This window comes from Pristiophorus japonicus, chromosome 4, assembly GCF_044704955.1.
Source record: "Pristiophorus japonicus isolate sPriJap1 chromosome 4, sPriJap1.hap1, whole genome shotgun sequence".
In the NCBI taxonomy this organism is placed as follows: Eukaryota; Metazoa; Chordata; class Chondrichthyes; family Pristiophoridae; genus Pristiophorus; species Pristiophorus japonicus.
This window is the reverse complement of record NC_091980.1, coordinates 136,600,178-136,622,569: the sequence shown is the minus strand read 5'-3', so window position 1 is coordinate 136,622,569 and position 22,392 is coordinate 136,600,178. Positions and strand designations below refer to the sequence as shown.

General features: G+C 42.5%; 1 protein-coding gene across 3 annotated transcripts in view; it reads left to right on the top strand.

Annotated features, from left to right (window-relative positions):
- The window catches only part of rnf145a (ring finger protein 145a), a 129,502-nt gene that overhangs the window by 85,494 nt on the left and 21,616 nt on the right, over positions 1–22,392 (top strand). For all 3 annotated transcript variants that reach the window (XM_070878593.1, XM_070878592.1, XM_070878594.1), the window contains one exon: positions 19,280–19,515. In XM_070878593.1, coding sequence (XP_070734694.1) covers positions 19,280–19,515 — 236 coding nt within the window. The remainder of the gene's footprint in view (positions 1–19,279; positions 19,516–22,392) is intronic.

Here is a 22,392-nt window from a genome sequence, read left to right as displayed (position 1 = left end):
TGATTTTAGGTGGCATATTAAAGGAGTGATGTTGATAACAGATGTATAGTTCTCCTGCCGTTGACCGACAGGTGGTTCTCACACTGTTGGTGGTACTCCTGTAGTTACTGATCTCCAGAGACCCAGATATTTGTGTACTGCAAACCACTAAAGGGTCACCAACAAATTTAAAGAGGGCAGATGACGTTGGTCTGCCAGGACCATGTATTTAATATAAAATCCCTTCTGCTGGCTCACCTCAAATTATACTGTTTAGAGGCTTGATTTAAAATGACTTAACTTTTCTCCTTTGTTCATTTAGAGAGGGCCACCTTGTGTAGAACATAAGAACAGTGGCTTCAGCATTGATATTGCCAGCAAATAAAACTGGCAAAAATGCATGCTGATCACAATAAAGAAAACTGGTATCCACGCTCCGGATCTCTGTATAAAATCTTATTACATTTTGGTTGCTTGGATACATTCTAGTTGAATGTGCAAGGCAGTTTTGAAAATCTGTATCATTTAACACAGGAAGTATATGGTTGTTCTTTCCCACAGGTCTTTATTAACAACTTAGATGATGGGATAGAGAGCTACATATCCAAGTTTGCCGATGACGCAAAGATAGGCGGTATTGTAAGCAGTGTAGCTGGAAGCATACAAAGAGATATTAATAGATTAAATAAATGGGCAAAACTGTGGCCTTCAATCCGAGGTCATCCACTTTGGACCTAAAAGTATAGAAGAGTACTTTCTAAATGGTAAAAAGCTAGAAACAGCGGAGATCAGAGACGTGGGTAGGCGGGGTCCATATACATAGATCACTAAAATGTTACGGACACGTAATGAAAATAATCAAAGTCTAACAGAATTCTGGCCTTTATATCCAAAGGATGAGAATACAAGGGGTTAGAAGTTATGCTGCAGCTATACAAAGCCCTGGTTAGACACCACATGAAGTACTGTGAGCAGTTGCCACCTTGGGAAGGATGTATTGGCCTTGGGAGTGCAGCATAGTTTTACCAAAATGATAGAGGCTTCAAGCGTTAAATTAGGAAGAGAGATTACATAAATGAGGATTGTGTTCCCTGGAATTTAGACGGTTAAGGGGTGATTTAATCAAAGTTTTCAAGATATTAAGGGGAACTGATGGGATAGATAGAGAAACTATTTCAGCTGGTTGGGGAGTCGAAGCTCAGGGATTGTAGTCTTAAAAATTGCAGCCAGGCTTTTCAGGAGTGAAGTTAGGAAACATACACGCAAAGGGTGGAAGAAGTTTGAAACTCTCTTCTGCAAATGGCAGTTGATGTTAGGTCAATTGTTAATTTTAAATCTGAGATTTAAATTTTTGTTAACCAGACATCTTAGGGATATGGGTCACTGATTATCCATGATCTCATAGAATGGTGGAACAGGCTCGAGGGGCCAAATGACCTACTCCTGTTCCTATGTTCCCAGGTCTGGCCTCTTTTTTCCTTTTGTGAGTAATTTTCTTCCCTCCTTTTTGAAAGCCTTTAAGTATTGCTGGATTACATATGCTGGTTACCTACGGTATCTTGCACAAATGACCTTTATTCATGTTTGAGCTGGGACAGTAGCGCAGACAGACTATGACTACCAGGGCATCACAAACCAAATCCAATCTCAATCTAAAACCCACAGACACTGTCTTTCCAGCATGGGTCCCGGGATAGTCATCAGAATTAAAAGTCCTACTGATTCGCCCCCTACTAACACAAGCCTCCACTGCTGAGATTAGCTAACTCAACACAAAAGTGGGGATCAGAACTAACATCTTTCTGGTCTCTGTGACTCAGTTATTCAACCAGGGAGCTCTCATGTCCATTTGCAAAGGATATCATTGTAAGTGTGATTTGAGAATACGATTTACCAGAGCTCTAGAGGCCTGCTTGCGAGAACTGAGGTTTTGACTTCTTGGATGCTTCAAGCATTTGGCTTTAATGCCAAAAGAAAGGGGTTTTCGGAGTGAGCACACTGGTCAGTAGGAGTTGTCCTGTGTACTGTGACATCTTCAAGGGCAAGGGAAGAACTGCAAGAATTCTTCATACAATTCCTTCGGAAGAATGTGACTAATGATAGGAAGTGGGAGGGAAAGATTCAGAGTCTTTGGGCATTGGGAGCAGTTCTGAGATCGGAGTGAACTGAACAAAAATGGAACCAATATCCTTGCAGGGAGGCTAACTAGAGTTGTGTGGAGGGTTTAAACTAATAGGCAGGGAAGAGGTAAAGCTAGACTATAGAGCAAACAGCTAGGAAGGAATAAGCTTTAGGTATGTAGGGAATAAGAAGATAGAAAGGTTGGGTTAAGATCGAAAGAGGTTAAGCTGTACGATTTAGTAAGAAAGAAAAAATCCAGGATGTAGGAATGTAAAAATGGAGAAATTTCCATACAAAGGGAATCCAAACTAAAATGTAGGTACAGGTTGAACTTCCCTTATCTGGAACCCTCTGGATCTGGCCTGTTCTGGATAAGGATTTTTTTCCGGATGAGCTGTAGTCACATTAAATTGCATGGTACAGGTACTGAGCAAGGGGTTATTGGAGCTGCGAGTGCGGCAGAGAGATCGGGGGGTGCGGGTGGTGGATCTCTAGGTCAGGCCAGCGATTGCTGGAGTTGACAGCAAGGAAGGACTTCAATTTGTTCATGTCTGAGTTCTGCGTATGCGGTGGCTAGGAATGGTTACTGACGAGTGGTGGTTCCGGATAAGGAAGTTCTGGATAAGGGAGGTTCAACCTGTATATTAATGAATAGCGTACAAGAAACTAAATTGTGGTGCTAGAATCATTGGCTGACTAGAAATTATGATGTGATAGTTGAAACATGATAGTAGCTGGGTTAAGATTGGAAATTACATATTTCTGGATAGAAAAGTTTTTGGAGAGCTAGAGAAAGAAATAAGCGGGATGGGGTAGTGATACTTAGTCCAGAAAATATCATAGCACTAGAGCATAAAGATTTGAATGGAGAAATGGTTCAAACAGAATCCCGTTGGATTCAGTTGACAAAAAGCAATAGCAATCATGTTGGTCAGAATATGTTATAGATGGTCATTCTCTATTTGGCAGGTTGTAACTCGGGTGTTGCAAGGATCGGTGCTTGGGCATGGGTGTACTTGCACACAAATCACTTGCAGGTACAGCAAGTAATTAAATTAAGCAAGTTGGCCTTTATTACAAGAGGATTTGAGTACAAGAGTAAAGATGTCTTACTGCAATTATATAGGGCCCTGGCGAGTCCACAGCTGGAGTATTGTGTCCAGTTTTGGTCTCCTTACCTAAGGAGGGATACACCTGCCATAGAGAGAGTGCAACGAAGGTTCACCGGACTGGTTCCTGGGATGGGGGATTGTCTTATGAGGAGAGATGGAGCAGACTTGGTCTTTTTTCTCTAGAGTTTAGAAGAATGAGAGGTGATCTCATTGAAACACACACAATTCTTGCAGGACAGGGTAGATGCAATGGGGATATTTCCTCTGGTTGGGGAGTCGAGAACCAGGGGTCACAGTCTCAGAATAAGGAGTTGGCTATTTAGGACTGAGATGAGGAGAAACTTCTTCTCTCGGAGGCTGGTGAATCTTTGGGCTGTGGAGGCTCGGTCTTTGAGTATATTCTAGACCGAGATCGATAGATTTTTGAATATTAAGCGAATCGAGGGATTATGGGGACAGTGCAGGAAAGTGGAGTTGAGGTCGAAGACCAGCCATGATCTTATTGAATGGTGGAGCAGGCTCGAGGGGCCCAATGGCCTACTCCTACTACTCCTCCTAATTCTTATGTTCTTATGGCTGAACAGCAGAAAGGAAGTTGAAGATAAAAGCATTCAAAGACTTTAAAAACGTACATTAACAGAATTATAATTGTGGGACATTTTAATCAACAGCTTACATTTATATAGCACCTTCAATATAAAAACACATTCCAAGACACTTCACAGAGGTGTAATCAGAAAAATAGAGGGATGCTGAGCCAGAGAAAGAGATATTGGGAGGGGGACCAAAACTTTGGTAAAGAAGTGGGTTTTAAAGGAGCTCGGTTTTAGGAACGGAATTTCAGAGCATGGGGCCTGGGTTACTGAATGTACAGCTGCCAGTGGTGTAGCGTCGGGAGTGGGCGACGTCCAAGGGACCAGAGTTAGAGGAATAGATTATTTGTTGGGGAAGAGGGTGGGGCTTAGAACGTTAGGGAGGGGTGAGGTCATGAAGGATTTAAACACGAAGAATAGTTTAAATTTGAAGAATTTGGTGGTAGGGGGGCGAGGTGGGGGAGCTGAGGTTTGCTGGAAACCAATGTAGATCAGCGAATACAAGGTTGGGTAAGATTTCAGCAGCAACTAGGCTGAAGTAGGAGAGTAGAACAGATCCAGAGCTTGTTCAGTATGAGTGAAAAGTCCCAGCAGAGGAGCAGAAAACTGAGCCCACAGAAAAGACCAGGTACTGGAATTTAGATAGTCTAGCAAGAAATGCACTCCGTTGAATCTGGTAGCGAAGGTGAGGTGAAGTCCAGAAACAGCAAATGAATGGAATTTGGCCCAAGAAAAAGTAGATTTATGTCCAGGACCCAACACAGTAGCAGTGTGAACCTAAGAAGCCAACACGTATGCTGAAACATGACTCTGAAGTTGACTGGGTAAGAGCAGCAGGTGGGGTTAGGAACTACAGGCTGGAACAGATTACTTCAAATTTGAAGCGATTAAGTTGCAATAGGAGGCAGGTGCTGTTCAATGTTGAAAAATGTGAACTAATCCATTTCGGACCCAACACTCGGGAAACTAGATGCATGTCATAGTAAAATTTTCAATGTGGTAGAGGAACACTGGTTCTTGCTGTGCCAATATGCAAGTTATTAAAGAAGGTAGTGGAATTAGATAAGACCATGAAGAGGAAAATAGAATCCTTGGTTCTGTATCTATAGATAAAAAATGCAAAAGGAAGGAGGTACTGTTGAACTTGTACAAGATACTGGGCCAGCTGTTGCACAAACGGCAATTTCGCTAGTCATGTGACGAGTAGTTGCCTGCGACGGTTCCTGAGTTAAATATCAAATTGCACACTAGACAATGACGTACCGTTAATGTTCGTTTAATACAGAAGTACAAGACTCACTACTTATATTCTATAGTTCCCCAATACAGAAGAAGTACAAGACTCATTACTAATACTCTATTTAACTCTGCAGAAAGGCGTTCCGAAATGTGTTCCTTTCCGCTCAAAATACTCTCATAGTTACCCAATACGACCCCAGGTGATCAATCCGGTACTGACACTGTTCCTTCAAGGATCTCTCCCCTGGTCCCTGCTTCTGTCGAGTAGTGTTCCCAGGTTCTAGCTACCTAGGTAGGGTTTCCCTTCCTGGTTTATACTATTCTATAATCTGTGCCCTGGTGATTGGGTTTTTCTAATTACAATCTGTCCCATTGATTACATTTTGTCTGTACTCTGTTGATTAGTATATTCTAGTTACTGGCGATGCTAAGGAAACATGACTAATCAAATTTCAATTGGTAATTCATTTTATGTTCAAGGCACTTTAACCTTACTCTCGGGGGTCTTTCCATTTTATGTTGTCATAGCCTGCATATTTCCACATTCTTCCCTTTGATCAATCATTATATATATATTAATGATTTGATCACAGTAGAGGTTCAGCTTCGATACAGGGTCCTCTTTGTCCTGCCCCGTACACTGTGCCTACGTTATTTATAATGCTGCTTTTCCACCTGCTCTTACTTTCCATTTCCCTCGGTCCTATTTCTTGTCTCAATAGTAAAGTCAGGTCCTGAAACAATTTCCTTAAATTGTACGGGCACCAGTTGGGTAACTGAATATTACTTATGTTAAGTACAACAGGTATCAATTTATACTATACATTGTCATACCAACCTGATTAGTTTCTTGTAACACAACACCTCCCTTTGGTCCTAGTTCAATATATGGACATTCCCACTGAGAGGGATATTACAATGCAAATTACAATAATAAACAAACACACAATTAAAAACCATTAGTCCATATTTCAGCTGATTACTCCATTTGTTAGGTTCCAAAAATGTTCTGATTTGTGGTGTGGGATTACTTTTGGCATATAGGTCCACCTGTAGGATAATAAAACATAGTGTCAATTGCTTTCCTTATGGAGGAGGTCTTCTCAATCTCCTCGAACCCGGGGCAGAGCCAGGCAACGGTATTGGATGGTTTCTAGTCCAAGCGACTGCGTTCCTTTCTCTCTTTGGGAACCGTTGTCCTCGTTTACTTTTCCTGGTTGGGGGGGTGGCTCGAAGTGTGAGACTCATAGCTTCGAAACTCTGTGACAAGCCATCCGTTGGACTTGGTGCCGTTTCATTATGGGTGGCGTGGGCTTCGTCGGGCGGGTACCTGGTCATTTACTACCTCCTGTGGTGGCTTCCTCTGTACTACTTGCAGCCTCTAAATTTTGGGTAGGCGGCAAGATGGGTATTGTACCTTGGGCTGGGATCGGGTTAGCGGGTGGGGCGAGCCCGGTCTCCCCTGAATCTAACCTGACGTGGTACATGTGACTGTTCATTTTCTCAAAGGGTTTTAGCTGGTTAAGTTGGTGCCACTTATACTTCCCTTGGCCATCCATGACCTTGAACACTGAGGCACTAGCCTTTTTCATTCTCCTCAATGGTCCGGCATATTTCGGGGCAAGGAAAGTTCCTTCCTTCTGGATTTTCACCATTACCTGGTCCCCGATTTTTAGTTCCCATGGGTGTACCTTCCCATCAAAGTAGGCCTGCCTTTGTTGATGATTGTTTCCCAATTTCACTGCGGCAGCTATTCTAGCCGCTTCCAAATACTTGATCAAGTCTGACATGCATTTCTCTGGGGACAGGGAGGTTTTCTGGATCTCATTCAAATCTAATCCCATAAGGCTTGAACACCTCTCATGACTCTTTCGGTCATTAGCTCGTGGGGTGAATAGCCTGTAGCGGCTACCACTGTGTTTCAGATGGCCATTAATACATAAGGGAGGACCTTGTTCCAGGACATGTGGTTCTGCTGTACTAATTTTTGTAACATTGTTTTTATTGTCCGATTCATGCATTCTACCACTCTGCTTGATTCTGGGTGGTAGGCGATAGAGTTTCTGTTTTACCCCTACCAATTGCATGACCTGCTGCATAACTTGTCCTGTGAAATGTTTTCTCTGGTTAGAATCGATGCCCTCTGGCAATCCCCATCTGGAGAACACTTCTTCCATAAGTATTTTTGCGATTGTGACAGACGAATTATTGTTAGTTGGAAATGCATCGATCCATTTGCAGAATACGTCCACCACTACTAGGATGTATTTCTTACCACCTGGACAGGTGGGTAAAGGTCCTACATAGTCTATCTGAAGTTGAGTCCAAGGGCCTTGCCCTGTCTAGTATGTCCGAATTCTGCCTGGTTTTTGCACTATGTTGGATTATTCTGAGCACAAATCAGACAGTTTTTGACACACCCTTCCACTTGTATTCCAGGCCACCAGCATAGCTCCTTCAATTTGGCCGTGGTCTTATCTATTCTTTGATCCCCATTAATATCGTGGCATTGGTAAATCAATTCTCCCCTTTCTGACACCAGGACTAGATATTTGCTGTCTTTAAGTACTACTCTGTCGTGGAGCTGTAAATTTTGTTCCAGCTATGTTTTGGGACTTGGGTTTCCTAATTGTATGTTTTTAAAATCAGGGTCTGACTGGCTGCCAAGTCCAGTATAGGGCGGGTAACAGCAACTGGTGCCATTGGTGCGGTTTTTACGTTTTCCAAGGGGTCCCATAGGAAACCTGTACAGGCTGCTGCTTTTGCTAGTTCGTCCGCCATTCAGTTCCCTAAGGGGTATTCTTAGCATGCTCTTTGACTTTGGTTATGACGTACGGACCTTGGTTTGAGGTGGCTGTCTCAAAAATCAATTTTAAAAGTGGGGCTGTAGCTAGCGGCCTTCCGTCTGCGGAGGTGAACCTCTAGCTTGCCAGATGGACAGGAAGTCAGTCAGACTGTTACACGTGTAACTGTTATCGGAATAAATTTGGACAGGCATCAGGTAGTCTTGGTGCATGACTACGTAGGCTATCGCGCTTAGTTCTGCAATTTGAGCTCCTTTATTGCCTTCTAATTTAATTGCCGTCTGTTCTAAAGCCCGTTTGCTGTCCGGGCTCATTTTTATTACTGAGAATCCTGTACACTGCTGCCCGTTTATTAATTGCGGAAGAGCCGTCCACGTAAACGTGAGTTTTAGATTCGGCTTCGTGATTGTTGTCTCTTCCTCCCTCCCTTTCTGACTGAAAGGGACCATCTAAGGTACCTGAAGTCAGAATCTTGCACTGATGTGGGTCGCCGGGGTACAGCATGTTGTGAGCTACATTCGTGGTCTTGGGCTTGTACTGGACTGTGATGTCCCGTCCTTGGAGAAGGAGGGTCCATCGTGCAATTCGCTGGGAACTGACTGAGCCTTCCTTGAGATTTCTGTCCATCAGCATTTTGATGGGTGTGTGGCGTTAAGATAATGGACGAAGTCCGAATATTTTATGTACCGCCCAAAAGACACTGAGAAGATTCTTCTCACAGGGCTGGAAAGTTGCTTCCACTGGAGTTATGACGTGTGAGACATTTGGAGTTTGTCATGCTGGTGCTGTAACTGTACCTCCGAGAGGCCTGTGTTATCAGCTTAATTCCAAGCATTTTTTTTAAAGCACAGTCTTAAGTTCAATCTTACACCTTCAGTAGTCCTGCTTAGAAGGAAAAAAACAGAAACTCCATTGTGGCTTTTTCGTGCCAGCCCAATGGGTTAATTCATCAATCCTGATCCTCTTTCTGATACTGAGGGAAACATCCACTCTAATTCGAAACTTAAAATTTTCTTAAAATTTTAAAATGCTCAAAATATTTATATTCAACTCTGCAAAAAGGTGTTGCTTTCTGAAGTCTGGTGCAGTTATCTTTTTTTCGCATTTTAAAAGTTTGACAAACACAACAATGTTACCAACAATATGTAAAGCAACACCATGCATACCAATAGTATTCGTTGCAATCCTTCTGTATTCCACGCATAATAGCATTCCCTCCCTTTTTCTCCCCTGAAATTGGTCAGAAATTTTTATTTTTAAAATACCAAATATATGTGATTGTCTCATGTCCGGAACTAGAGGTTTTAACACAATTTAAACCAACCAAATTCCACCATGGGCAAAATGAACATTTGGGTTTCACAGGTTAATTAACCTCAATAACTCCAAATTAATTCAAATCGATTTCAAACTAACCAGTGCCAGTTGGAAAAACTACAGACACACTGACAAATAAACATCTACGTGGTTTTTAACTTTACCATTCAACTGAAGCATCGTACACAATACTTTTCAAAACTTTTCAAACATCCATAGTAGCAAATTCTATGTTCTATTTTCTTAGATTCATAGAAGTGCTTTTCTATTTTTTTCATTTCTTAAACGGTTTATTACTGTAAACACAATGCTTCCCTGAACCACAAATATACATTGCCATGCTTGGTGCTTTCTTTTGGATCCCGCAGGGTCCTGCTGCTCACTTTGTTTGTGTTTCCTGAACACACTTGCTGTCAGCTTTCAGATTTTTAAAACTGCTTTTGCAGCTACTGAAGATCTGCTTCAAGTTCACATCCCCTAACTCTGGGTTGCCCTTATTTTGTTGGACCACTTGAGGGCCGTCTTCCCCAACAACCTGCATAACACCTTTTTGTACGATCAATTGGCTTTCTAATTCTTCGATAGTTTTTTTTGCGCTGAGTATGGTCTGCTCTGTTTTCCCTATTGGTTATGTGAACCGCTTGAAGGAGACCGGCTGCTAATTCGCGACCTTTGTTTTCTAAATCATATACTTGGTTTTGAGCCTCTGTGCACTTTGCCTCATTTTCTCTTCATTTCGCTTATTATTTTCTGCCATAGTCATACTAGAGGTCAGATGCAACGTATGGAGTTTTAAAAATCGTTTTGGAGAGTCTCAATTTGATTGGCTTGCTCTGCCAATTTAAGCCTCAATCCCTTAACTTCGTCTGTCAATTTTCCTACATCTGTCTGAAGTCCTGATTTTTTTTTTTTGTGCTCCCATTGGTTTTGTAAAGTTTTGTTAAGGTCTCTCTCTTTAAGTAATTCTGCATAACATGCTGCCATGAAGACACATTTAGACTTCCTCTTTTCTTTTTAAGTTTTGTCGAAGAATGAGTCTCCTCTGGGGAAACCCGGGTGAGCTCATTATTTCAAGCCATCCCCTGATATTTTCGATCAGGGTCTGGTTAAACTGCTCTTCCCATGACTGGGAGGTTCCACTTATTCCTGCCATTTCTCCTATGTCTTATTTTAATTTATTTTAACTCCGAATCATCTCATCTGGGTCGCCAATGTTGCACAAACGGCAGTTTCGCTAGTCGTGTGACTAGTAGTTGGCTGCGACGGTTCCTGAGTTAAATATCAAATTACACACTGGACAATGATGTACCATTAATGTTCGTTTAATACAGAAGTACAAGACTTACGTACTACTTATACTCTATTTAACTCTGCAGAAAGGCATTCCAAAAGGTGTTCCTTTCCACTCAAAATACTCTCATAGTTACCCAATACATCCCCAGGTGATCAATCCGGTCCTGACACTGTTCCTTCAAGTGTCTCTCCCGTGGTCCCTGCTTCTGTCGAGTGTTGTTCCCAGGTTCTCGCTGCCTAGGTGGGGGTTTCCCCTCCTGGCTTATACTATTGTATAATCTGACCCATCTCCTTTGATTACACATTTGTCTGTGCCCTGGTGATTGGGTTATTCCAGTTACAATCTGTCCCATTGATTACATTTTGTCTGTACCCTGTTGATTAGTACATTCTAGTTACTGGCGATGCTAAGGAAGCATGACTAATCAAATTTTAATTGGTAAATCATTTTATGTTCAAGGCACTTTAACCTTACTCTCGGGGGTCTTTCCATTTTATGTTGCCAAAGCCTGCATATTTCCACATTGCGACTGGGTTTTCGCCTCGATTTAACGCTCCGCAGCGAAAACCCGGGCAGGATCATCGGGTACCTGTTTGTGGCGGCGCTTCCAAATACTTCAGGGGAGAGGTGTGCCAACTAGAGAGCAGTCCATCCTAGACTGGGTCTTGTATAGTGAGAGAGGATTAATTAGCAATCTGGTCGTGCGAGGCCCCTTGGGGAAGAGTGACCATAATATGGTAGTATTCTTCATGAAGATGGAGAGTGACACAGTTAATTCAAAGACTAGGGTTCTGAACTTAAAGAAAGGTAACGTCGATGGTATGAGATGTGAATTGGCTAGGATAGATTGGCGAATGATACTTAAAGGGTTGACTGTAGATAGGCAATGGCAGACATTTAAAGATCACATGGATGAACTTCAACAATTGTACATCCCTTTCTGGCGTAAAAATAAAAAGGGGAAGGTGGCTCAACCGTGGCTAACAAAGGAAATTAGGGAGAGTGTTTACATCCAAGAAAGAGGCATATAAATTGGCCAGAAAAAGCAGCAAACCTGAGGACAGAGAAATTTAGAATCGAGCAGAGGAGGACGAAGGGTTTAATTAGGAGGGGGAAAATAGAGTACAAGAGTAAGCTTGCAGGGAACATAAAAACTGACTGCAAAAGCTTCTATAGATATGTGAAGAGAAAAAGATTAGTGAAGACGAATGTAGGTCCTTGCAATCAGAATCAGGTGAATTCTTAATGGGGAACAAGGAAATGGCAGGCCAATTGAACAAATAATTTGGTTCTGTCTTCACTAAGGAAGACACGAATAACCTCCCGAAAATAATAGGAGACCGAGGGTCTAGCGAGAAGGAGGAACTGAAGGGAATCCTTATTAGTCAGGAAATTGTGCTCGGGAAATTGATGGGATTGAAGGCTGATAAATCCCCAGGTCCTAATGGTCTGCACCCCAGAGTACTTAAGGAACTGGCCTTAGAAATAGTGGATGCATTGTGGTCATTTTCCAACATTCTATAGACTCTGGATCAGTTCCTATGGAGGGTAGCTAATGTAACCCCACTTTTTTTTAAAAAAGGAGGGAGAGAGAAAACAGGGAACTATAGACCGGTTAGCCTGACATCGGTAGTGGGGAAAATATTGGAATCAATTATTAAAGATATAATCGCAGCGCATTTGGAAAGTAGTGACAGGATCGGTCCAAGTCAGCATGGATTTATGAAAGGGAAATCATGCTTGACAAATCTAGAATTTTTTGAGGATGTTATGAGTCGAGTGGTGTATTTGGACTTTCAAAAGGTTTTTGACAAGGTCCCACACAAGAGATTAGTGTGCAAAATTAAAGCACATGGTATTGGGGTAATGTATTGACGTGGATAGAGAACTGGTTGGCAGACAGGAAGCAAAGTGTAGGAATAAACGGGTCCTTTTCAGAATGGCAGGCAGTGACAAGTGGAGTACCGCAATGTTCAGTGCTGGGACCCCCAGCTATTTACAATATATATTAATGATTTAGACGAAGGAATTGAATGTAATATCTCCAAGTTTGCATTTGACACTAAGTTGGGTGGCAGTGTGAGCTGTGAGGGGGATGCTAAGAGGCTGCAGGGTGACTTAGACAGGTTAGGTGAGTGGGCAAATACATGGCAGATGCAGTATAATATCGATAACTGTGAGGCTATCCACTTTGGTGGCAAAAACAGGAAGGCAGAATATTATCTGAATGGTGACAGATTTGGAAAAGGGGAGGTGCAACAAGACCCTGGGTGTCATGGTACATCAGTCATTGAAAGTTGGCATACAGGTATAGCAGGCGGTGAAGAAGGCAAATGGCATGTTGGCCTTCATAGCGAGAGGAATTGCGTATAGGAGCAGGGAGGTCTTACTGCAGTTGTACAGGGCCTTGGTGAGGCCACACCTTGAATATTGTGTTCAGTTTTGGTCTCCTAATCGGAGGAAGGACATTCTTGCTATTGAGGGAGTGCAGCGAAGGTTCACCAGACTGATTCCCGGGGTGGCAGGTCTGACATAGGAAGAAAGACTGGATCGACTACGCTTATATTCACTGGAATTTAGAAGAATGATAGGGGATCTCAGAAACCTATAAAATTCTGTTGGGATTGGGCGGGTTAGATGCAGGAAGAATATTCCTGATGTTGGGGAAGTCCAGAACCAGGGGCCACAGTCTAAGGATAAGGGGTAAGTCATTTATGACCGAGATGAGGAGAAACTTCTTCACCCAGAGAGTGGTGAACCTGTGGAATTCTCTACCACAGAAAGTTGTTGAGGCCAGTTCGTTAGATATATTCAAAAGGGAGTTAGATGTGGCCCTTACGGCTAAAGGGATCAAGGGGTATGGAGAGAAAGCAGGTACTGAAGTCGCATGATCAGTTATGATCATATTGAATGGTGGTGCAGGCTCGAAGGGCCGAATGGCCTATTCCTGCACCTATTTTCTGTGTACAAGGACTCCAATTGCATTTGCGATTGAGTTTCGGCACACTCCCGACCCGTACTCCGCACCCAGAATAGCGACAGGTCAAACCTGTTGTTGCAGCCCTCCCAGCAGGGGTAAGTCAGAAAACCTGCAAAAAACGTAAGTAAAAGTTTTTATTTTTTAATTTTTTTGCAGCGATTACTTAGTTAAGGGTCTTGTGAATGTTTTTGGAATGTTTTTTGGAATTTCCTGAACGGAAGTTGGCGAGGATCGCGTTTTTGCACTGAGAACACTTGAACAATGCCTTATTTTACGACCAAAGGCCGAAAGTTAGGCCTTAAAACGTTAATGCAGCGAAAACGATAATTTTCACTTATCGCTTGCGTTTTCGTCCAAAAACCCTGAAACCAGAAAATCCAACCCCTTGGGTTACAGTTGAAATATTGTGTACAGTTGTAAGCATGATGTAATCATAGAATGGTTGCAGCACAGAAGGAGGCCATTCAGCTTGTGCCGGCTCTTTGCAAGAGCAATTCAGCTGGACCCACTCCCCTGCCCTTTGCCCATAGTCCCACAATTTTCTTTCCTTCAGGTACTTATCCACTTCTCCTTTGAAAGCCATGACTGAGTCTGCCTCCACCACCCTTTCAGGCAGTGCATTCCAGATCGCACTTTTCTGCATTAAATTTAATCTGCTACCTGTCCATTCATTTTACCAGCCTGTCTGTCCGTCTTGAAGTCTATCACTCTCCTCCTCACGGCTCACTATACTTCCAAGATTTGTCATCTGCAAATTTTGAAATTGTACCCTGTACTCCCAAGTCCAAGTCATTAATATATATCAAGAAAAGCAGTGGTCCTAGTACATAGGATACATGGCACAGAAACAAGCCATTTGGCCCAACCTGTCCATGCTGACGTTTATGCTCCACTCGAGCCCTCCTCCCTTCTTTCCTCATCTAACTCTATCAGCATAACCCTCTATTCCTTTTCTCCCTCATATGATTATCTAGCTTCTCCTTAAATGCATCTATACTATTTGCCTCAATTACTCCCTCTAGTAGCAAGTTCCACATTCTTACCACCCTCGTGTAAAGAAGTTTTTTCTGAATTCCTTATTTGATATGTTTGATGCGTATCTTATATTGACGGCCTCTTGTTCCACTCTTCCCCACAAGTAGAAACTCTCTATCCACTCTATCAAAACCTTTCATAATTTTAAAAACCTTTATTAGGTCACCCCTCAGACATTTTTCAAGCGAAAAGAGATCGAGCCTGTTCATCCTTTCCTGAAAAATTCCCTCACATTTCTGGCATCATCCCTGTAAATCTTTTCTGCACCCTCTCCAGTGCCTCGATATCCTTTCTGATATGGCAACCAGAATTGTACGCAGTATTCCAAGTGTGGTCTAACCAAGGTTCGAAACAAGTTTTGCTTAACTTCTACTTTTCAATTCTATCCCTTTAGAACTAAAACCCTCGTGCTTGGTTTGCTTTTTGTATGGCCTTGTTAACCCGTGTTGCTACTTTTTAGTGAATTGTGTATTTGTATTCCGAAATCCCTTTGCTCCTCTACCCCACCCAGACTCTCTCCCTCCAAGTAATATGTGTCCTCCCCGAATCTTCCTACCAAAATGTAATTCCTCACATTTATCTGTTAAAATTCATTTGCCAATTATATGCCATTCTGTAAGTTTATTAACGTCCTCCTGTAATTTGTTGCAGTCCTCCTCCGTATTGACTCTCCCCTCCTCCGACTCCCTCAATTTGGTGTCATCTGCAAATCTAGAAATTGTTTTGATTCCAAAGTCTAAATCGTTAATGTAAATTGTGAACAACAGTGCTCCCAGCACTGATCTTTGTGGAACACCACCTTCTGCCACTGTGAATAGCACCCCATTACCCCTACTCTCTGCTTTCTGTTTTGAAACCAGCTAGCTATCCATTCTGCCACTTGTCCCCTGACTCCACATTCTCTGACCTTATTCATTAGTCTATTATGTGGTACCTTATCGAAAGCCTTTTGAAAATCCTGATCAATTACATCTCCTGCATTACCCTTGTCTACTCTCTCTGTTACTTCTTTAAAAAATTCAATGAGGTTGGTCAAGCAAGACTTACCTTTTTTTATTCATGTGCCTCTTTTTAAAAAAAAAAAAAAGTTTACTATTTTGTTTTATGTTCCTTGATAATTTAATTTCATAGTTCCTCTTTGCCTTCCTAATTGTTTTTTTGATTTCTTTCCTAATCTCTTTGTATTCTTCCTTATCATATTCTCACCTGCTGTCCTTGTACTTAATGTATATCTTTCCTTACACACAATTTTTCCATTGTGGCTTTATTCATCCATGGTGTTCCATTAGTGCTTATTTTTTTTAAGCCGAATATATTTTTTCTGGACTCTGTTGAACATCATTTTAAACGTTTCCCATTACTATTTTATGTCCTTGTTTGCCAATCTTGTTCATTTTATTTTTCCAAGTTCTATTAGCTCCTCAATCTATTAATTATCCTGTTCTTTGTCATTATGTTCTTAATTATAATAAAATGTATTATATTATGTCATTATTGCCTAGATTTCCTCTACTTTTACTTCTCTTATCTGCTCTCCATTACTAGATCTAATAGCGAATCCTTCCTTGGGCTTTTTAAATATTGGGTTTGAAAGGAGTCCTGTACACATTGTAGGAACTGCATTCCCTTATCCCCTATACCTACCTCTTCAGTCCAATTAATATAGGCTCTCATCCATTTAAGTATTTCTACTCTAGATTGCTCCTTGTCCTTTTCCATAGCTAATGTAAACCTTATGATACTATGATCACTGTTCCCTAAATGTTCCCCTATTGACACTTGCTCCACTTGACCTACCTCATTCTCCAGAATCAGATCCAGCAATATTGTGCCAGAAATGTACTGATCAAGGAAGTTCCCCTGAACACACCAGAAATTCTTCCCCCTCTTTGCCCTTTACGTTATTACGATCCCAGTCTACATTAGGATATTTGAAATTCCCCATTATCACTGTTTAAAAGCAATGGAAAAGGTGCAGAATAGATTCACAAGTATGTTACCAGAAATGAAGGGTTACAGTTGTGAAGAGAAACCAGAAAAATTTGGCCTTTATTTGCTGGAGATGCGAAAGTTGAGATGATGTCAGAGGTCCTCAGGCCTGTGAAGGGTTATGATGAGATAAATGATGATGGATTGTTTTTACTGGGCAGTGAGATAATAAGGGGGCAGATAGTTAAGATTGAAAAAAATAGAGGTGACTGGAAAACCTCTCGACAGAGGGTGGTTAGAGTGTGGCATTCTCTGCCACAAACTATTGTTGAACTCGAGTCCATAAATTCTTTTAAAGAGAATGAGATAGTTGCTTGAAAAAGCAATATTGTGGGGAGTGAATAGGAGCGTGATACATGAGGAAATGCCAGCAGTGTTGATAGACCAAATAGCCTGTAGCTGTGTTGCAACATTCCATGATTTAATGGAAATATTTTGGTGTTCTCATCAGAAGTGGGAAGGAAATGTCCCATATAAAATTGAGTTCGGTTGCATTCTAGCTTGTGTCTTTAATTCTGAAAAGCCTGACTAGCAAAAAGCTTAGAATATTGGCATGCTAGAAGTTTCAAGTAAATGGATAAAAGCAATGTCCAAATTAATTTAGTTTAAAAACAAAAGTGCCAAAAACAAAATTCCAGAAAACCCCTTTGCCAACCTATCTGTGACAAAATGCCTTTGCTCAACATCTAAAGATAGGCTGGCTAAGAAAATGAACTTGCTCCAAGGACACACATCTGTATCCCACTATTCCATGGCATAACACATTAAAACGGTATTCCACAGTACCTTCTGTGTGTTGGTATTCTGTAGTTTCTGTTTAAGTTGCCAAATCTTGGCACTTCCATTGTAACTCAGCAAGCTTATCTGAGGCATGCAGACCAGATAGGTCCCATATTTGATCCAGGGTCTATATTGTTTTGGCTGATTTCAGCCAAATAACAGTGGGGAGGGCCTTTTACATTTGCCTCAGCACCCCTGAAGTCAGATGGAGAAGTCATCAAAGGTTTTTGATCTCTAGTCAGAGACCACGGTTTCAAGTGCTTGTGTATAGTTGCCAGTTGAGAACCATGATCGGGTTCGCCCCTGATGCCTCCACGTTTGAATAGCTTGCTGACACTCACTGGCAAGAAGCACACTTGAATGTTGGCCATTTTGGTGAAGCTGGGTCTCCAAAATGCCAGAAAATTAACTATTTTCTGTCGGGTGATATATTTACGGATATCTTTCTCAATGAAGAAGGGGAAGTACGTTGGACAGAAGATGCGTTGTATCATTTTTAAATAATTAAGGAGGTTGGCTTTGAAAGTTTGTCACAAAGCTGCATCTTACTTATTTCCCTGGATTTCATAAATCTAAAGATGTCCATTATTGCTCATAGTATTTCTGATGAAACCTGTTCATCTGTAATTATTGTCTGCTGCTGCATAATTACTACTGATTCTCCAATAAATATTAGAACGATATCAGTGTGGGAGCAGATTGTTTCTCTCGCTACCTCATTGTATTAAATGAGAAATATGAATAGCCTTATTCTTCATTCTGAAGTATTACTGCAGTGCTAAGATCATTAAGGGATATTGCAAAGCTGGATACGAGCACGGCTGATGGAGCCCCTGAGTCATGGTTGTTGTGGATTTCCATCTGTTGCACGTCCCATCCAATTTTCTCTTTACTGATACAGGAACAGTTGTACCGAGGGTTTTCACAGCTTAGCTGTAGCATTCACTCCATCTACTGCTTCATTTGTTTCAAAAAAAGCAAAAGACTCGAGCAACAGAATATCTGTTATTTTAAGTTCTACTGGTGGTGTGGTTGGTAAAGATATTGTGCAACAAAGATTAAATGGTCTCTTCAGTTCACAGGCTGTGCTGAATTAGTTGGCCTCCGTTGTGATGATAGTAGGAATGTGAAGAATGGCTTCAGCGCACACTGGAAACTTAACTCGCGTCACCACTTAAGCTCACTATCCATAGTCTTCTACTTGAAAGTGCATTTGTATGGATGTCTGGTGAAGACTGGATCAGGTTACATAGGATATACAGCACAGAAATAGGCCATTCAGCCCAACCAGTCCATGCCTGTGCCTGTCCTTTCACATCTAACTCAACAGCATAACCCTCTATTCCCTTCTCCCTTTTGTGCTTCTCTAGCCTCCCCTTAAATGTTTCTACCACTTCAGCTATAATATTCAACCCCTTCACAGCATGCAATGCAACAGATGTAATATGAGCTTTGGAGTGGGAACTTTTATTAGTATTAGTGTATTAGTGGAAACACAAACCTAAATCTTCATTATAATTATAGCATAACTATCCGTCTTTTAATCCTTAACACAGTTGCATTAATAAGGAACTTAAAGAAGGCAACTTTGTCAATATGTTGTAATTTTTATATATCTACATTAAACCCTGTTGTCTTAGTTGTGATGTGACAGCATTTCAAAATATATTGTAACATTGAAAAACTTGCCCTAGGTTTAATGGTAAATGCACCACATGTTATGGTACTGTGGTATACAGAAGATCATGGGTTTGAGTTCTCATTTGTGATCACTATGTAGTTACTTCTGCTGAAAATTGTGCACGTTTGGATATCATAAGGACAGGACAGCTTGCCCACACTCACAAAGCTTGTACATGGAGAATGATCACTTAGGCAAGGTATTGAATAAGTCGTGACCTTCAAGAGAGGAGGCATCGTAATGTTAAATTCAGCCCATTATTCTACCAGCTAATCACTTATAGTGTGGAGTAACCTTGTTTTCAACAGACCAGTTCCAATTGCATTGATTCTCTGTTGTGTTGTGTTTATTATAGGACAGCTGGTGGTGTGCACACTTTGCTCCTTTGTTATGAAGACTAAACAGATCTGGCTATTTTCAGCCCATCTGCTACCCTTACTAGCACGGTTCTGCATGGTTCCTGTGGAAATGCTCGTTATTATCAACAGGTTTGCCATGATTTTCACGGGACTGGAGGTGCTTTATTTCCTGGCCTCTAACCTGTCGGTACCATACAAGCTGGCCAAATCGGCATACAGAGAGCTGGTGCAGGTGAGAGAAACCAACCGGATGAATTGAGTGTTAAATATTTCCCACTCAAACTCTCTCTTTTACCCCCCCCCACCACCCCCCTGGTTCCATATCCAAATTCTCTTTCTCTCCGTTCCTCTCCCTCCACCCATTCCCCTCACCCTCTCATTCATATCCCAGTTTCCCCCCTCAGCTGACGTTGTCCCAGTTATACCTGTTCTCCTCCCATGTTACTGTTTGGCATTTTTCCTCTGATGTCTTCCCGCTGGTGTCCACTTGTATGCCCAAAATGTTTATTTCTTTGACTTTGGATCCTTGAATGCCTTTCCTAATGTAAATTCCATGACTTGCTGCCCTGATCCCAACCATTCTTTCGAGTATGAAGTCTGAGCAGGGTTGTCCATGGCTCAGTCCTTGCCAAAAACACAGCACAGTTTATCTTGTCTTAGTTTGTTATGTTTTGAAGTTTCTGGTTGTCTTAAACATATCTTGACTATTTACTTGCTACAATCTTTAACATTTGACTTGTTATTGTTGCAGTATTGCTATCCTCCTGTATTTAGTGTGAACTTGACCTCAACTATTTTTAATTTTTCTTCCTTTGCATATCTGTTTGGGGATTCCTCGCTCGCGTGTTGTAGCTATTGCAATTTAGTTCAAAAATTCCTTAAGTAAACTTTATTTTTCCAAACGAAAAACTTGGCCAGATGAAAAGAAGAGTTGTGACCAAAGAAAAATATCTTGTTCCACATTAGAATCATGGGCAAGAGTCTGGCTATTTCCAGGGCTGCTTTTTAAAAAAATAAATAATGTTCTGAGCAGTGCTAAAATTTACTTGGTCTTAAAACTGCCTCAGGATTTGGTATGGAAGTGGTGAAAGATTTATGGAAACATTGGATTGGAATTTGCTGGGAAAATAATGGTAAGTTTTAAAGTACACGCTGCTATTAGTGTGTAAATTGTCAAGACATTTGTGGCGAGGAAGAGATGCACCATGAGTTGCGAATTGCCACAAGTTGCTGGATGATTGGTGCCACTGTTAGCCTCGTGGAGAAGGCAGCTTGTAGTCAACCTCCCCGTGTGTTTCAAGAAATTGCTGAACTTGCAGAGTGAATATGAATTCAACTCACTGCAGAAAGTTTCGGCCGGTATTTAACAGCACAAGGACCCTTTTAATTATGGGATTTATGTTCCTGCAATGCCACTCAACCTCTCCAACCTGGAAAGGGAACACTTGAAACTGTGAAGTCTCATTCCTGCAGGCAGTAAATTGTTCTTGGAGATTTTTAAAATTTAAAATGTTTAATTTTTTTAAATTATATTTCCTTGCCATCTAATTTTCTATCTCAATTCAATCTTTCTTTCCCTCTTTATTTCTTGCTATATCTTATTTGATTCTAATTTACCCTATTTCCTTCTCTGTCGTTCCTCTGTTTCTTTCTCTATCCTTAAATCTGATTGGTTAAGAAGATGCATTGTTGGTCCCATCGTTCACCAAGATCCAAGATGCCTCATTAGCAGCTCGAACTCTCAAAAATTTTGCGCTGCAAATTGCTTTGAGATGAAGTGAAGGACAAAAATCTAACTAACGGGGCACACACAAGATGTTCCACTCCAGCAAATTCTGGGCGATTAAATTTTGAGCACCGTGTGGGAACTAGTGTACAGATCGTGGTCTCTCTCTTGATTACAATGAGACAATTAATTCCGTATATCCTCAAATACAGGTCCGGCATTTGATTTTTCTTCTTGCTAATTTCTTCAGAAATCTGGTTCAGACCATTGGCAGGTTACCATTTCAATTTTTCTCTTAATTAAATTAGTAAATCTTGTGCTTTTCATGGGCCGGGATGTCATTGATAATTAAACACTTTTCCACATGTTGGGCCCAAGTTTTGGGCCGCGCCTAAAACGGCGCAGCCCCGACCTGGACGCCCGTTTTTTGCGCCACAAAGTGCGCCTGAAAAAAACTTCCATATTCTCCGGCTCCCTGCTGGCCCTCGGCGCAGCGCAGCGCAGCACGAGCTGCAGGGGGTGGAGCCAGGTCCCTGCGCTGAAAACAGTGCCGGGACCTCTGCACATGCGCGCTACAGTGACTTGACTCCCGCTCCTTACCCCCCCCACCCCCCAACCGACCCGACCTCCGCTTACCCGCTCCTGACCGATCTCCCCCACCGACCGATGATCTCTCTCCGCCCCCCCCCCTCGACCGATCTACCCCCCCGACCGATACCGATCTCCTCTCCCCCCGCCCACCCGACCGATCCCCTCCGCCCCGACCCGCGCTCCTCCCGACCCCCCCGGATCCCGGTCCCGACGCCACCTACCTGTCAATCCGGTAAGTCTGAGCTCGAAGTCTTGGGCCCGGCCCGTTCAGCCACCCTCTTCTCTCTCTCTCCTCTCTCTCTCTCTCTCTCTCTCTCTCTCTCTCTCTCTCTCTCTCTCTCTCTCTCTCTCTCTCTCTCTTCCCCCTCTCTTCCCCCCTTCCCTCCCTCCCTTCTCTTCGCCTTCCCCCCTTCCCTCCCTCCCTTCTCTTCGCCCCCCTCCCCCCTCTCCTCCCACCTTTCTCACCCCCCCGCGTTCTCACCCCCCCCCGCCTTCTCACCCCCTTCTCCCTCCCTCCCTCCCTTCTCACCCCCCCTCCCTCCCTCCCTTCTCAACCCCTTCCCCTCACCCCCCTCCCCTTCCTCCCCTCACCCCCTCCCCTCCCTCACTTGTCACCCCCCCTCCCCGCCCACCCCCTCTTCCCCACTCCACCACCCCTCCTCCCCTCCACCCCCCCTCCCCATCCTCCCCCTCCCCTCCACCCCTCGCTGTCAGAAACACAGACACTGACAGACAGAGAGATAGAGACACTGACAGAGACACACTGGGCGGGGCGGGGGGGGGAGGCATCCC